Genomic DNA, 18,077 nt, shown 5'->3' with positions numbered 1-18,077 from the left:
GAAAGAATGAAGTGGATGCCCACATGGCTCTAGAAAGTGAGAGGACAGTGATTCCTGATGGCCTTCCCTTCCTTTGTTTCTACCTTTCTTGAGACCCAGAGACTTTGAGGAACCTCTGAGGTAGCTAGGTATTCTTTCCATTAACTCTCTCTTTTGCTTAAGTTTTTGTCTTTTTGTTTTCTTTTTGCAGAGTTTCTGTTATCTACAACAGAAGAGTTTTGACTAAGATAATATTCTTAGGGCCAACAGGAAGGCAGTGGACCTGTCCTTATCTGAGCTTAAAGTGCCCCATACAGGTGTCTCTTCCATCATGCCATAAAAGTGCCATAAGGTAGAAAGTTGCCTTACATTGAGCGGGACTACTGGGTTAGGCTTGTGATATGCAGTGTTAAATGGCTTTAAAAAACAGATTCCATCATTAAAAAAAGGTACACAGCCTTTGGTTTCATTAAAAGTCAAAGGTCTAAAATTAGAGGTTAATCATGGCACCTCACTTCTCTATATTATTCTTATAACTCACGGGCATTGTTCAGGTCCGGGGACAGACTCTGAGCAAAGTGAATGAAAATACTGACAAAGAAACATCTAGAAAGCATGAGCAACCATGAAAAGAACTGTGGCAATTTAGCATAGGTAAAAAACAAAAAACAAAAAACAACCAAGGAAGGACATACTACATGAAAAATGTGGAAAAGGGCGCCTGGGTGGCTGTCTGTTAAGTGTCTGACTTTGGCTCAGGTTATGATCTCACTGTGTGGGTTCGAGCCCCACATCGGGCTCTGTGCTGACAGCTCAGAGCTTGGAGCCTGCTTGGGATTCTGTGTCTCCCTCTCTCTCTCTCTCTCTCTGCCCCTCTCCCGCTCATGCTTTCATGCTCTGCCTCTCTCTCTCTCAAAAATAAACACTAAGAAAAAACTAAAAAACCTGAAAAAGAAACTGTAAAGATTCTGTATTATCAAGAATCCAGAATGAAAGCCAGGTAAAAACTAAAGAGTTTTAATTTTAAGGAATTTCTAGTCAGTATGAGGCAGGATGATCCTTTATCAGGGAGAATGTGGGGGAAATTCCTACACTGAGAAGGAAGTTGGATGAAATAATAATGATGCTTTTCATCTGCTTATCATTTGACAATTTGTGAGGCACATTCTCATTTGATCTTCACCATAATTAGGAAACAGCAGAGAAAGTATTTTACATGAGAAAAGCTGCCTGGCGGGAGAGCTGGGCCTTCAAGCTGGGTCTTTTGAACTTCCACTCATGGTTCTTTCCACCTTATCACACCCACTTTCTAGAGGCAGATGACCAGTTCGATCGCTTCCAAAGGTAAGAGTCTATCCGTAGAAAGGACTCAACCCCACGATGGTTCTATGGAGCCCGTCTCAGTGTCTCCACGGCCTCCTCTGCCACAGCAGATGGCACACCAAGACAGGAAAGAATCGGTCCATTTACTTTCTTACTCCCCTAGGAGTTCTACGTCTGTAGGTGCTATTGGGTACAAAAGGCTGACTACTTAGATCAATTTAATGGACGCTACCACTGAGGTGGGGAACCTATTCCGTGCAGGGGAATTTACCATTCGGCAATGCTCCTGTGGATCCGGGACACTGAGGTCTCAATATCGATCGGGTGGTATCGTAATCCTCTCAGCTCCAGCGTTTCGTCCAGAGCTCCCACCACATATAATGCATCATGACGCTCTGACAGAAAGAAAAAGAGAAATTTGGTTCATCAGACATAAGGAGTACGATGCAATGGTGGAGTTCAGGGCACAAGGTCAGATGGCCTGCCGTGTCCCCTGACTCCACCGCTCACCAGCTGGGTTAACTTTGAGCAAATTACTGGAGTCTCTGGTCCTGTTTCCCCCTCTGTGAGACAGGGAGAACTCTAAATGGCTGCTGCGAGTATTAAATGAGATAGTCCATGTAAGGGAGTTACCATGATGGCTGGTACATTGTAAGTGCTAAAAAAAAAATTAGCCATTATTACTATTACTGCTGCTGCTGCTGCTGTTACCACTACTACGTCCCAGGAATTGTGCCCAGTGCTGGGAAGCAAAGATGACAAAACACAATTCCTGCCCTGAAGACACTTACTGTCTAGTGGGAAAACAGACACACAACAAGTACTCCATTGTGATGTGGTGGGCCCGGTGCGGGCATAAGGTTTGAGGTGAGCAGAGGACACCCCCGCCGGAGCTCAGCTCGAGGCTTCCGAGAAAGAAAAGCCGAAACCAGGCTGAGCTTTTACGGATAAATAGGAATTAGCCAGTGACAGCTGGGAGAGCGGTGGGGTGGGGGGTGGAGAAGATTTGAGAGGGTGAAGAAATGAGCACGTGTTGTGATCCCCAGACACCGTCAAGGAGTCCAGGTAGAAGGAGCAGGATCACAGAATATGGAGAGACTAGTCCTGGTTATTAATAGGCTTGTAATCCAGCTGGAACTTGGAAGAAATCCTTTTTTTAAAAAATTTTACGCACACACTGTATATACGTAAGGCTACATGGTTTATGTCTATATAGAAATTGCATTTTGAAGCAAGAGATGATTTTGCTAAGTCTATTGAATATAATATTTTCAGGAAAAGGTAACATTTCTGAAAAATTGAGCAAAACCAAGTGCTAGAAGCTGTTGGGGAGAGAAGGATGAGGAGGTCCAGCAGGGTTCCCATCATATGAGAAGAGCTCATAAAGACTTTGACTGCTCAAGGTCACAAAGCAAATGGCAGACAGAGGTAGGCTTCAAAGCCAAGGGACCTGGGGAGGGATAACTTCCTCTTGTCCACGAAACTCGGAAGAAACTGTGGCTGCTGGTCTCTATGGACCAGGCACAAGGAGCTTAGGAGAAAGGACTTGGCTCTAATTCAGGCCTGTAAAGTCCAGTGAGTTATTTGTATCAGTTCTTGAAATGCACGACACAGTTAGCGCTGGGCATTTCAACATGGCCATTAATGGCATCAGGAAGAAGAGCTGAAGGCAGGCAGCAGGGACGCCAAGACAATCAACTAAGGAGAGGGTAATGGGGGGCTGCCTACACCAGAGCCTTGCCAAGCAGTCTGGTATCTAACGTGAGGTGCCGAAGGGACAGAGCGCTTCAGCAAGACGGCTCCTCCACATCAGGGATCAGGCTCGATTCGTCTGCTCCCAAAATGGGATGTGGGAGTAGAAGAGCTACAAGATGAAACACCTGTCCTAGGAGCTTGTGCAGGGGTAGGATCGGCTCCATAGGGGCCGAGGGTGCACGGTCTGCCAGGGGCACTGTGTCGTCATTAGGCATATCTCCACGGCCGTCGGCCATGCTACCCCGTAGTTCAGAGATGCTGACGTGGTACCCTGGTGCCTGCATCCCAGGGACTCTTCACATGAATATAAATTCATGTATGGGTTTAAGAATGGCAGAAGGGAATAATGAAACACACACACTCCACAACGGAAAGGCAGGCTGAGGAAGGCCAGCCGGAGACACTGGCTGAAACACAAAGCAGGCTGAAGGGCGAAGTGTTGCTGAGGAAGCTACCTCCAGTGGCTGCTGTGAGCTCGGTCCGGCGGACAAAACCAAGGTATCCTGTCCGAGCCCAGAGTGTCTGCGCAGCATCCCCAAAACTGAGGCGAGTGTTGAAATGATCGGCTTGAAGAGTCTCACTATCATAGATGGTGTAATAGCCACTGGCTGTGTGGGGACTGTTCACCCAAATCTACAAGAAAAAGGCATAGGTCACATTTCACCAGGAACACAGAACTGTATCAATTCAATTCTCTTGAGACAGTTTTTTTTTTTTCAATTCTCACTTTTATGTTAACAACAATAACAACACAACAAGAAAGGCAGCTGACACTTACCAAGTGTTTCCACTGTGCTAAACAGAGAGGTAAGTACTTTATATGCCTCATCCCCATCAATCATGACACACGTGACAATACAGTTACATACTATTATTATTCCTATTTTACAGATGAAAAAATGAGTTAAGGAACTCGCAGAGGATGCAGAAACTACGAGACGCCCACCCAAGCCTGTACACAGGCTGCAGCTACAGCTGTACAGGCCGTGCTCTTAACCACGATGCTACACTGCCTCCCTGGCTGGCTCGTTTCTCAACCACGTTCAGAGCTCCACAAACGCAGTGGGGATCGTTTCTGCGCTTCTGAGACTCAGGTATAACACCCTCAGGAAAACACTACAGGGTATTTGAATTTACAATGTAAATATAGCAAGAGCTAAAAATGATAACACTAGTATTTCCTGAGAACCCGTTATGTGACAGGCACTGTTCCATGTGCATAACAGATCTAGGTATTCATGTATTTAACCGTCATACGATTTCATTAGGTAAGTGAGATAGGTGCAATTATTATTTATGGATGAGAGAAAGGAGGCTCAGAGAGATTAAGTAGCTTGCTCAGTAGTTAGAAGCTGGTAACCGGCAAGCCCAGGCCATCTGGCTCCTGCACCTCCGACACTCCTCCCAGTAAACTACGGGATGCAACATCAGTGCCCCTCAGATATTTGAGGGAAGAGAAATTAAGTCTTTTACAAAATCTTTACAAAAAAGAGTCTTTATACTAATACAAAGATACATTTTAGAATAGAATATAAAATTTTAATGAATTTTAGGGGCACCTAGGTGGCTCAGTTGGTGAAGCATCTGACTTTGGTTTTGGCTCAGGTTATGATCTCACGGTTTGTGAGATGGAGCTCTGCACAAATAGCATAGAGTCTGCTGGGGATTCTCTCCCTCCCTCCCTCTCTCTGCCCCTCCTCCGCTCATGCTCCCTCACTCTCTCTCAAAATAAATAAACTTAAAAAAATTTCCATGAATTAAAAAAATTTAGTATTTGTGGCTCCTTTCAGTTCTACTACTTTAATAGGTGAGAACAGATAGGATTTGTTCTATTTGGTAAATAGGATTTGCCATTTTCCTTTTCAGCTAAGGGAATGTCAGTGGAGAAATCTGGGAGTAGTTCTAATCTGGGTGCCTAAATCTTCTCTGCATCCTGGTCTCAACCTCCCTCTTTTTAGTCTCGAGCCTTACAGAGAAAGATGGAAACTCTTTAAAAGACGAAAATTCACAGTGGAGGAAAAGCTAAATCCACAGTTTCACTGACTTCTCGAATATGAACCCTAAAGTCTTTACTGCCGACTTTTCAGAGTAAAGATAAAAATGACACATACCTCTCCAAGGTGAGAGTCTCCTACAGGCCCTTTGGTCTCAGGATTAACAATAACCACTTTCACTCCAGGTAAAATCTGAGAATCAAAGGGAAAACACAAAGACTAAATCAAATCTAGTGATCCCTAGGAAATGCAGTCACCCCCCCAGCCCTCTTCTAGTGAGGTGAGGGAGTGCACAAAGACAGGGGCTAATTGATGTGATGCTCCCTGGACTGTCCTCAGCGGAGACTAGAGATACAATAAGATTCATCCTCAAAAATAAACCAGGGAACCAACCAGTCTACCTTCTCTTCAGAGGGTTGAGAAATTGCGGCCAGAACCATAAGACTAAGGATCTGTACTCATGTGACTGCTCCTTCTTATGATCTATTCTGTTCACTGGTGTGACTGCAGTAAAACCCCTTAAAGCAGAAAGGGCAGCAGGGAGGGACTGTCCAAGAGGCTTGGCTCTGATCTACAGTGAAAGCCAGTTAGAGGAACTTGAAGAATAAGAGAGGACTGTGGCAGCGTAGCAGGAGAATGGATCCTGACCCTGGGATCATGAGAGAGACATCACATGCTTGGGATCTCCCTCAGGAGAGACAGGAAGAACAGGTGTTGGCTGTGAGAATGGCTCACAGCTTCTCTGGTTACCCATATTCTGTCCCTTAAACCTCCTTTTTCATCGTGGGTTTCTAGAGTATGAGGTTAGTTGAGAAGTGCTACAGTGATTATCTGGGCTCATACACCTAAGACCTCAAGGAAGGAAGAGAACAGATGGTTTGCGTGGGTCTGGGCCAGGCACTGTGCAAAAGCTTCTGAGGCTCCCAACCACTAGCTGAGGCAGATGGAGATCTGACAAGATGGTAAGATCAACCCAACCAAGAGGTTAAATGGAAGAGAGAAACTGGAGTGAGCACCTCGTGGGCTTGATCCGCTGCTTGATAGGTTATGCAGGATTCCTTTCTTTCTTTATAATTTCCCCCCCTGCCTTTCAGAATTACTAGAAGGAATTCTGAGGCATCATCGCTATGTCTTCAAAAGGGTGAGAAACTTGATAGCTTAGGCTGATGTCTGATCACCCTTAGTAAATTGTTCAGAACTGCTCCAGACTTAATGTTGTGTCCCTTCAAAATTCCTATGTTGGGTTGCATGTAATCTACCCAGATCCTCAATGTGATGGTATTAGGAGCTGTAGCCTTCCATCATGTGTGATAATACAGCAACAAGACGGCCACCTATCAACCAAAAGTCCCTCACCAGAATTTGATGGTGCCTTGATCCTGGACTTCCCAGTCCCCAGAACTGTGAGAAGTTTCTGTTATTTATATGCCACCCAGTCTATGGTATTCTGTGACAGTGGCCCAAATGGACTAAGACAATAACTGTGTCCCTCCTTGAATATTTTAAAGCATCATTCTAATCTAAGAAATCTTATCCCCATAGACACTCACTCTATATATCTGTAATCTCTTTGTCATTTTGATTTCTCTCTCAATTTTAAATACATGTATGTCTTCCCTGATCTTCAACCACACCTCACTACTCCCCCCTATTTTTCTCCTCGTAACATTGACAAAAATAGAGTTGCCTCTTGTTCATCTCTCCACCTTGAATATAACGAACAGTGAATTTTACTAATTTGTCAAGTAAGAATAACACGTCAGTTGGATTAAAAAAAATCCGTGGATGAACACAAGGGAAGGGAAGCAAAAATAATATAAAAACAGGGAGGGGGACAAAACATAGGAGACTCTTAAATATGGAGAACAAACAGAGGGTTGCTGGAGGGGTTGTGGGAGGGGGGATGGGCTAAATGGGTAAGGGGCATTAAGGAACCTACCCCTGAAATCATTGTTGCACTGTATGCTAACTAACTTGGATGTAAATTAAGAAACACTCTCTCTGCCCCTCCCCCGTTCATGCTCTGTCTCTGTCCCAAAAATAAATAAATGTTGAAAAAAAAAATTAAATTAAGAAACAAAAAAATCTGTGGAAATTAAGAAAGTTCGAACCTAGAATTCTTCGTATCTATGTACCCATACGAATTTCAAAGTCTTAGTGGAGTTAAAATTATTGAATCATCTCCAGATTTCAATTAAGTTTTTCCCCGGGTACTAATCTATTATATAGCTTCAGTGTTCTTTAAAATGAACCACTTCCCCAGGAGACCACCTTCCAGTGGTTAACAGAACAAATTACCTTTCCAGACTCTGAGAGGAGTAAACTCTGAGGGGCACCCCTTTCCACAAGACGAACCCTGTAGAAGAACAATATTTAATTTATAGATATGTGTGTGCATATATATATCTATCTTTAAAAAAATGGCTGCCCCACGTCTACTACAGCTATATATTCTATATACTGCCCTCCTGAGACCTCTATTTTGTCTCTCCTTATGCTAGAACAGTTTCTCAAACTCAGTATTAACATTTTGGGTCAGAGAATGTTCGACTATAATTTTTTGTGAGGGGCTATCTATCTTGTGCATTACAGGATGGTTAGCAACATCCCAGGCCTCTACCCACTAGATGTCAGTAGCAACTCCCTTGTTGTGACAACCCAAACCGTCTACATTGTCAAATGTCCTCTGGAGGGCAAAACCTCCCCAGGCTGAGGAACACTGCACTAGAGAGATGATCTACCTGTGCAGGCTGGGTCAGGGTCACGGGGACATCAGTGAACACAGCCAAAGTCAGTGGGACATGGGAAAAATGTCCCAGAGCCCTTTAGGACTCCGTGGGATAGAGCTAAAAGCCTATAAGCTGATGAGGAAGAAGGCTTTTATTCCCGGGGTTTGGATAAAGTGTTGTTTCAAAAACTCTACTCTGCCTCATTTATCTTGTCTGTTCCACCTTTTATTTTTAAACTCCCAGAGGAAAGAGTCTATCCATTTTGGTTCATACCAAATATTACAAAACATTTTTACACAGACAGGAACGAAGTGTTACATTTAAATATTAACGAACAGTGCAGCAACCGTGATAAAACTTTCTCCCTACAAATATAAATCTTAATCAGGTATTAATAAAAACTAATTCCTTCCCTCTTCCCAACCCTCCCTGGAAGATACAAACAAAAGGAATGAGGGAAAAGTGCTGGCTTTCTTGAGGCTCAGAATTTTTTATGCCTAGAAGCTCCAATAGAGGGGCGCCTGGGTGGCTCAGTCAGTTGGGTGTCTGACTCTTGGTTTCAGCTCAGGTCATGATCTCACAGTGAGTTTGAGCCCTGCATCGGGTTCTGCGCTGACAGTGTGGAGCCCGCTTGGGATTCTCTCTCTCTCTCTCTCTCTCTCTCGCTCTCGCTCTCGCTCTCTCTCTTGCTCCCCTCCTCTCTTTCCCCCTCTCCCACTTGAGCTGTCTCTGTCTCTCTCAAAATAGATAAGTAAATGAACTTAAAAAAAAAAAAAGCGCTCAAATAGGGAGTGAACATAATAAATATACTGTACCTGTCATGTCTCAATGATTTCAGATCTACATATACAGTAGTTGGATCAGGCCCTGAGGTTCCCTAAAGAAAAATAAACCAATGTATTGTTCACTTGAAATTTAAATGAATTGATTTCCATATTTCACATTCTCAAATCAAGAAATGGATAATTTAGCCATTTACATGAAAAATCCAAACTCTATTTTGAAAGCTCACCCTCTCTTCAACCAGATGAGGTAGGTTTGCAGTCAAAACCTGAAAGAGGCTCATGGCCTCGTGTTTCTCTCCCTCCCTCCCCTGAGAGAGTAGGCCAGGGGCCCGGTCACAAGGGCTAGAACAGCCTTGAAACGTTAGCAGGCTGAGGAGGATCCTCATCCCTGGACTCCAGGCAAAGATGACACAGGCCAGCATCCATGGGATTCTCAAAACCAACACTGGCCCAAGTGGACAGCGATGGGGCTCCATCATGATCAGGCTACTTGAAAGTCACTTGCCTGTGGTCACAGAAGCCCTGAAAGCACCCACCCCAGTATGCCATCTTCCTTTACTCTCACTCTTGTCCATGCCTATATTTACCACATTAGCCTCCAAGCTACATAAAATCAGACTTAGTTCTTTTCTGTTATTTACCCACCAAGAGTAACATGGCAAAGTTGCCATCTGGCTGGAGAAAAGAATACAGGTTTATTTGTGCTTCCTTTGTTTAAAAAAAAAAAAAAAAAGGAGGAGACAGAAAAACAGAAGGTAAGATATTAATAAAACTCAAATAAGACTCAAAAATCTTCTTGATTCATCATCATGTACCATTAAACTACTAGAGTAAACGTTTATATTGGTGCTCAATTGCTGGGCATGGCTCCAAGAGTGTGCACCTAGTAACTCATTGATTCTACAGAATGATCCCTGTGAAGAACAATACTATCATCTTCATCCTACAGGTGAGCAAATGAGGCAGAGTGAAATCCAAATGATAAACTTGCAGTCCCAGAGCAAGTAAGTGTAACTGGGCTCATGCCAGGCTGTCTGGCTTTGAAGCCTCTGCTGTGGGGCACCACACACTTCTCCTCCATTTGTTATCAAGGAAGATTTCATGAAAGTCACCTGTAAACATATCGCTACATTGACTCTTGATCCGAAAGTGGTGCTGACAGCCCGAGGGGACAGACCAATGTCTTTGAAGAGCTTGGAGAAGGACTGCTGGAGGGCAATGCGGGGCCGCTCCTCGGCCACAACCACACACGTTCGGATGCAGGAGAGGTTGATTCCTCTGGTCTGTAAGACGCCAATGGCACAGGAGCTCAAGTTAGTAGGATCAGGAAAAGAACTGAATAGGTAGGGCCATTGCTCTATCTCTTTGGTCAGGAAAACTCAAGGAACTGTGTCTTCTCACCTCAAGACACCCAGAGAAAAGACAAAAATTTTTAGAAACGCCAAGGCATTCCACTAAAATCACTACCCACTGGTAAATCTGTTCATTCTCTAATTCTTTCTGCTTTTATCTAAGAATCTTAGGTTCTTCAGCAATTCATTTTTATACCTCCCCATTTCTGTGCTTTAGATGTCTATTTCAAAATGGAGAGGTGGTACTGAGAGAAAAAGAAATCTAGCACACTGGAGATCAAATCTTACCTCTCTCTCTCTTTTTTAATGTTTATTTTTGAGAGACAGAGTGTGAATGGGGGAGGGACAGAGAGAGAGGAGACATAGAATCCGAAGCAGGCTCCAGGCTGTCAGCATAGAGCCCGATGCAGGGCTCGAACTCATGAACCATGAAACCATGACTTGAGCCGAAGTCGGATGCTTAACCGCCTGAGCCACCCAGGCGCCCCAAATCTTATCTCTTTTTTTTTCCTTCTTAGGGTCATAATTCTTTATTAAATAAAAGTCAGTGTTTTTGAACTCTCTCCTATGCCGGTCAGATGTATCATCCCTGGATACAAACATAAACGAGTTGACCCTTATCTTTGGGGCAGTCTCCAATCTCTAATATTCTGAGGTTGCAAATTCTTTTGGAAAAAGTCCTATTGGAGGTCCCTGTTGTCTTTCACCTTTACATGGAGTCATTTTCATTCAGCTTCCCGACTCGTTTCACCTTCTTCTCCATAAAGGAAGAGTAAGATTCAACTTTGAAAGAGTGCATTACATTAGAAAAGGGAAGAAATAAACTTCCCGAGGTTTACAAAATATTGACTGGCTAGCAAAGAACAGGCAGATACGCCTGTTAACCCCTACTTAGGTATCATCATGACTGGCCCATTTCTATAAAACCTCCCTGGACTGGCTACTTGGAGTTGCTTCTTACCTTTAGCACCTCCACTTGGTTTCCAAGCCCTTTGGTGCAGAGCTCCATTACTGAATAGGAGCAGAAAGTGTCCCTTATTTTGTACTGGTTGACAGTGGAGAGCCAGAGGAAAAGGTTGTTTTCTAACTCCATAGGAGGAATTAAGATGGACTGGTGACCTGAATAGACACTGCAATGAAAAAAGGCAGCAGCTGACATTATCAATTCATCCTAGATATCTTGATGTTTTATAACACCATCCACTCAACAAATATTTACTGAGCAGGAAGGGCAGTGTAGGGTCATATTAGACATAAAGGTTGAAAAGTCAACCTTGTTCCTGTCCACCTCACAAGACACAATAACTAAAATAAAGCAGACTGTGGCATGGACAGTAACTGAGATGTGAAGATCATAAAACAAAGAGCAAGTCATTCAAATCAGGAAAGCTGGGGCAGGGGATGTTTCGCTGAGTAGGCATCACTTGAGCTGGGGCCTAAAGAATGACCAAGAATCTGACAGTGGCTGGAGGAAATGGGGGTGATGGTGAGAGCATTCCAGGCAGAGGAACAGCATATGCAAAGGAAAAGAAGCACAGATGTATGTATATGGTGTGTTTAAAGTCATCAGAAATAGCATCCTGGTATGAAATCCTATAGCATAGGATGCATGAGGGAGTGGCGCGAAGTCTGGCCAGAAGGGTTGGGGCCAAACTGTAAAAAAGTATAATTATTGTATGAAGGAGTTGAGACTTTACCCAGCAGGCAGTCGCTGCAGCTTTAAGCTGGGGCAAAATTAGCACCATGGAGAGAGACTGGAGACACGGACTCTGATGACAGAGACAGTTACAACAAGTGAGAGATGATGAGGGCTTGAATCCCGACAGTGCAGCCAGGATAAAAAGAAAGGAATGACAGAGTCACATATTATATGTATAATCTACTGCCATGAATCCCCAACTTCTTAAACCTGTGTATAGATCCGAATCCCGAGGAGCCCAAGAATCCTGTATTTATAAAATACAGGAAATTGTGGTTGCTACCTCTGGAGATCTAAGTTAGTAAGTCTGGAGAAGGCCCATTAACTTGCCTTTTTAAAGACCTCTATGTGATTCTTATGTACAAATAGGTTTAAGAACAACTGAGCCACAAAGGACAGGACACTTAATTGGATGTGAGACATACAGTTGAAGACAATGCCCACGTTCCTAGTGGGCATTATCTAGGTGCCCCTAAGGTGAATGGTCCCATCCTAACAAAGATGAGGACGCACAAGAATGCCAAGTTGCAGGTGTCTGTGAAGCATTCACGGAGATGTCCACCGGGGAGATGAAAATGCAGGGCTGAGGTACGGTTCCCTGGGAGGAGTGGGGATCTGCTATTCCATAAGACACAATCTGGCCAGGACAGGCATGCCACTTTCCAGCCACACGCTGTCATCCAATCTCATTATATTCTTTCCTGCCAAACCTAGGGGGTGCGTTCTGGCTGTCAAAGCATGACATATTTCACCCAAGTATCACCCTTCTACTTGGCTCTGCTTCTAAAATGAGGATTACAGGATGGAGCAGAGAGCAAGTAATAAGATCACTGACATACAAAAGTATGAGGCATAAAACTAACAGACAAGAAAGAAAGGGAGTCTAAACAAAACTAAATGAACTTTGGAGATCCTATTTAGGTGTACACATTCTGGAAACATCAGCATTTTATTGAAACATTACCAAATTAAGGGAGCAGAAGGAAGGATGAGATGGTTATAGCCCCAAAGACATCCCCACTCAGTCCTTCTTTGCTCTTCCATTCCTACCTGCAGAGACACCAGAGTGCAAAGCCAAGTCCACAGTAAGGGTCAAGGCAGATGGCGATCTGCCGAGAAGAATACAACTCACACTGGAGCTTGACGGCTCTACAAAGAGCATTGACTGCAGAGTGGGACATCTGGAAAGTAGGGAACATGGAACAGGATGGAACTGGCATCCCACAGGCAGAAAAAAATCTCTAATGACAGTTTTGAAAAATTTTAATTTCCCCCAAACCCCTCCAAATGATGTACATTTTTTATTGTTTCAAAAAGCCTATCTAAGTCTAACATATTCTTGTTCCTTAGTCAATTCCGAGTTCTATGAAATATGAATCTATGGCTTCATACTGGCTTTAACTGTGACTCTTATTATCTATTAGCTTCTAGGCCAGGTTTAGAACACTTCGTAACATAAATTCCTCGGGATAACTTATTCCGGAAGAGCCAATGCTTTTATTTAAATATAGCAGGGACCTTTGATCCTCCGCCTACTGGTCTCTGGTCTCTGGAGGCCAGTTGGCCTCCACATCTGAAGTCCCTGTGACAGTGGTCATCTCTATTTTTGCAGCCCTGGCATTTTACCAGCATCCAGAGAGTGAGTGAGTACATATTCAGACTACTTTACCTTCACTCCTGTAAGCATGCCGGTTGTGGACACACTAAAATCAAGATATGCCAACATCTCAGGAGTGGGTGGTTTATACAGCTGAGGTAACCTTTTCCTGGGTAAGTCATCTGCAATGAAAAGAAAAAAAACTGATGTCAATCAGACCCACTGGAAAGTGAGTATCATTGTTCTTCAACTGGCTTTCCACAGTTCTGCTACGGACAAATACAGCTTCTGGGATCTGCTAAGGCTTTGGCTTCTCGTATTTAACTGAACAGTTCATGTATGTCACTCCTAGAGGCGGGTTGAGGTTGAGGACACCAGTAGGTAATATAAACAAGCAAATCTACATCAGGTAAATGTATTTACTAGAAGGCAAGTGAGGAGTAATGTAACAGGGCGGTAGAATACACAAACCAAGAAAGCAGGTCACTGGTGTTCAAATCCCAGCTCTGCCATTTACCACCAACGTGACCTTGGAGTTATTTAACCTCTTTGTGTCTGTTTCCTTATCTCTAAAATAGGAATGATACCTACCCTCATAGCAACTCTTAGGAAGTAAATTCACATAAAGTACTTCTAAAACAACTCAAAAAGCTTTAAAAGCCTTAGTTGTTAATCATGCTGTTTCCAATTTAAAGTTCATTATTTACAGATTAGTACATGCTACATTAATCATGGACTGCTCTAAAAGTTGCGTTTTTTTTCCCCCAAGTTAACATGGTAGATTTTTAAGGGTAACTTAGAATTAGGGAATTATCTTCCTTTGCTCATTTATTTATATACCTCTCCCTTCCTCGCAAATTTGCTTTGTACAGCGTGTCAAAACCAAGGATGTCAAGGATGTCTCTGGCCCCAACCATACCTCTTTAATGGTTCCTGTGGCTTTCTGGATCAAGAAACAATTGACTCTGACTTTTAAATCTCTGTATCGTTGGACACCCATCTCTAGTCAAACCAAAGACTTTATCTATCACCTTCAGCCCACTTTTGTATAGGGTAGGGTCACTCATGTTCCTAAAGAAACCTTCCTGTTGTCTGTATCAGCCCACAGCTCAAGTCTTCCTAAAATGTGACTGAGTCCAATAACCATAGGAGATCTTTCTGCATCATGAACATCAGCACAGGCCATTTGTGTTATATATTGTATACAACTGTGCTTATGTCCTTAAGTAACAAATGCAAAACACTCTATGTCAGCACCTGGCACACAATAACCACAAATACATGCCATTCCTGCATTTAAACCCACATAAGTGTTCCTGAGATGGATACCATGTGGTACGTACCAAAAACAGGTAGAGAGGAGACTTCTGGGTAAGAGGCTGGGAATGGAGCCAAATAGACGGGGTTTGAGTTTTAGTTCCGCTCTTTATTTAACCTCCCTATACCTCAGTTTTCCTATCTGTAAAATAAATGAAACTCACATCTATCTAATAGGGTTGGTGTAAAGATAAAACAAGGTAATGTATGTTAGATGACTGACACATCCAGGGCTCAATAAAAGATGCTATTATGATTATGTGCAAGGTGCTTTACGTAAGTTATGTCATTTAATATCTACAACTCCATGAAATGGTTATCACGACTCCCACTTGACAGTTTTGCCCAAGTTAGTGGGGATACGCAGAGAGTAACAGAGTATCAGGATTTAAATATCACCCACTCGACTCCAGAGCACACTCTCCTCTTCGCTCTACCATCATTCTCCAGATATCGCCATGTCTTATCCCCACCCGCTTTTTTAGCATGAATGCTATCTAAAATTCATGCGCTTCATGGTTTTTAAAGCACTTTCATGTTATGTTGCACTGGATATTTTCAACAAATATGTGAGTCAGGTAAGGGTAGGTGGCATTTTAGGAAACGGTAATCTCAGACAAGGTTATACAGAAAATAAGTACTGAGGCTCGAACTAGAACCAGGCCTTCTGACTCCTAGTCCAATGCTGTTTTAACTGTGTCACACCTGGAAGGCAAGGATCAGATCGTCTCAAGACTTTAAATGGCCTTACATGTGTACAGAGTTATATTCTGCATAAATACCTAACCACCATTTGAGGATGTCACGAGTAAGAGCAAGACGCTTTCTGTCTCAAGAGCTCTTAGCATATTGTGATCTGCATCTTTGAGTCTGGTTGTTGTAGCATCCAGTCCTTTGGGAATGCAAGTGAACCGGACATGAAGTTTTGCCTCTGTCTTAGCAGGTGGAACGTGTTGCAACCTAAGAGTTGTGTAAACATCTTTGGCATGAGAATCTGGGAAATTTCAGGGACTGTTCTTGCTCCTTTGACAGTTCTGAGGAAATCTCCCTTTCACCTGTGTCAATGATGGTTGGCCACGTTTTCACGTCCACAGCTGCTGCTGCCTCTCGGGACCTCAATAACCTCATTAAGGTCTGCGTGGTGAGAATGCAGGCTGCTTTGCTGACCTAGAAAACAAATGACAGAAATAAGCACCCAGGAGGCTTAGCCCCCATGTGGCACCATAGATTCTGGCTGCTGCTAAAAGCAACTCACACTGGACTAAAAAGCACACCATACTGGACAGGACAGTATTTGTTTTTCAAAGAACACACAATAGTACAATGGATGGGTGTTTCCCTTACATTTGTCTTCCTGGAAATGTGTAACGCTGAATTGTCTCAGAAGGATGGACTTGTTCACAACAAAAGTTATTGTGTACAACAGTGATTCTCAAATATTTCATTGTTATAATCTCAGCATGGGTCCAAACATCTATTGATTTCTTTTTTTTTTTTTTTTTTTAATTTTTTTTTTCAATGTTTTTTATTTATTTTTGGGACAGAAGGAGACAGAGCATGAACGGGGGAGGGGCAGAGAGAGAGGGAGACACAGAATTGGAAACAGGCTCCAGGCTCTGAGCCATCAGCCCAGAGCCCGACGCGGGGCTCGAACTCACGGACTGCGAGATCATGACCTGGCTGAAGTCGGACGCTTAACCGACTGCGCCACCCAGGCGCCCCAGCATCTACTGATTTCATGAACACTATGATAAAGTAAAAATGTGGATTTTGTATGGCTCAAGGAACGAGAGGAGTCAGAGGATCATCTCTGTAGGAGTTCGTGTTTGCTGCAGTCTGGTGAATGGTGAAATTTACCCGACCTAGAACATATCCTGAATTTGAGGGACGCGGAGATGTCACAGAAACGAAGCTCTCCTTCACACCTACACACGGAAATGCAAAGCGACCAACTTCCCCATAAACTGTCAACAGAAGGAAACTGCCCTCCCTGCTGCTCTGGCCTACTTTGCAGAATGCAAAGAGGGCATTTTGCTGAAGTGAATTTTGTAATAAAATCATCTATGGTGAACATGGCCTTTATACTGCAGGTTTCAGTTGCTGACAGAGCAGCAGTTCTTAGAGAAACAAATGTTACACAAATTAGAATTCTGTCTCTTTGCTGAAATGCAAATTGCGATATGATGCAATACAGATTTATGTTACTTCCTTCAATTCTCATAGCCTCTAGAAACTTGTCATCTCCAGGACAAGATCTGGGTACCTTTTAATACTATACCAAGTGAATTTATAAAACTAACCAAAATAAAAATGATCCATATAAATTTATGGCATATAAAATCACCTTGTGCAGAAAAAATGAGAACATTTTTTAAGAAGGGAGGAAAAAAAACAAGTTTAATGGAGAATTACTAACAACAGCTTCCTCCTTAACGTTCATAACAACACAATTCTGTACCGCACCAATGATCACTTTCCACATTCTTTCACTGAAATAATGCTAGTCGTTTTGGTCAGATAAATGAAAAGGAAGGGATTTTCGGGAGACAGATTTGACTTTCCACTTAACAACACTAGAAAATTAGCAACGATCCTTAACTGTCTCTTGGTACTTACATCAACGATCCTTAACTGTCTCTTGGTACTTACATCAACAATCATGCGGACAGTGGGCAACGTGGCAGTAAGGTTCTGAGCGTGAGGAGGCCGGACAGTCACAGGTATGCACCCCGCATACAGGCAACCATAGAACGCAGCTATTAGCTCGATGCCTGCAAGACAGAGACACTTAGCTGCCCACCATCGCTGAGAAACTAAATTTAAGGCAGATCTTCCAAAACCAGTTTATTAAATCATGTGCCAGACAGCTTCTTTGGATCGTGACTTCACGTGATAACAGCAGAACAACTCTTTTAAATCAAGGAGGAATTGAATGTAGAGAAGGAAGCATATAAAACAATTTCAAACATACCGAGAAGCTAAGAATAATTAAGAAAAGTAGTCAGAAGTAAAGAAAACTCTTGAAAGACACCTGAGGAAGATATTTTGAGGTCATTCTATTTGATATTACTTAGGAGAAGTAACTACTAAGTGAGTAGTTACTTTGAGTGAGTAGTTACAGGGAGTGCAACTCTGAGGGAGGCAAAACGTGACCCAATTTGAAGACTGAACTACCAGCACATGCAGAGTGGCCTCCTCTGGAAGTGCTCTGGTCCACCACCATGTCATTCACTGGTAGATGGAAGACAATCTCACAGGAACACCAGAGGAGGGATTCTTTCACTAGATGACCTTTTAAGAAAGCTTCGCGTCAGTGTAAGTAGAATAGCAGAGTAAGAATCACAGAACAAAATGAACTGAGGGGGACAGAAGACCAGACAAGGCCAGATGTATGAGAGGGGTAGGTGACAGAAGAAGAAAAAAAAAACAACTCAAATATTTCACCCAACGTTCTGAATATTTACACCAGACTGTTACCAAATAATTCCGAGTACCTCTCACTGTAAACACTATTACACTAAATTAGAGCGTGGAAAGCAGCAATAAC

At 43.0% G+C, this 18,077-nt stretch overlaps 1 protein-coding gene across 6 annotated transcripts in view; it reads right to left on the bottom strand.

The window, feature by feature from the left end:
* The window catches only part of DIP2B (disco interacting protein 2 homolog B), a 226,977-nt gene that overhangs the window by 4,451 nt on the left and 204,449 nt on the right, over positions 1-18,077 (bottom strand). For all 6 annotated transcript variants that reach the window (XM_023257044.2, XM_023257045.2, XM_045061779.1 and 3 more), the window contains 11 exons: positions 17,180-17,301; positions 15,586-15,697; positions 13,286-13,395; positions 12,667-12,797; positions 10,879-11,047; positions 9,678-9,848; positions 8,596-8,657; positions 7,350-7,407; positions 5,169-5,243; positions 3,513-3,690; positions 1,574-1,697 (listed from right to left, as the gene is read on the bottom strand). In XM_023257044.2, coding sequence (XP_023112812.1) covers positions 1,574-1,697; positions 3,513-3,690; positions 5,169-5,243; positions 7,350-7,407; positions 8,596-8,657; positions 9,678-9,848; positions 10,879-11,047; positions 12,667-12,797; positions 13,286-13,395; positions 15,586-15,697; positions 17,180-17,301 — 1,312 coding nt within the window. The remainder of the gene's footprint in view (positions 1-1,573; positions 1,698-3,512; positions 3,691-5,168; positions 5,244-7,349; positions 7,408-8,595; positions 8,658-9,677; positions 9,849-10,878; positions 11,048-12,666; positions 12,798-13,285; positions 13,396-15,585; positions 15,698-17,179; positions 17,302-18,077) is intronic.

Source organism: Felis catus, chromosome B4 (genome assembly GCF_018350175.1).
Source record: "Felis catus isolate Fca126 chromosome B4, F.catus_Fca126_mat1.0, whole genome shotgun sequence".
NCBI lineage: Eukaryota > Metazoa > Chordata > Mammalia > Carnivora > Felidae > Felis > Felis catus.
This window is presented reverse-complemented; position numbering and strand designations above follow the sequence as displayed.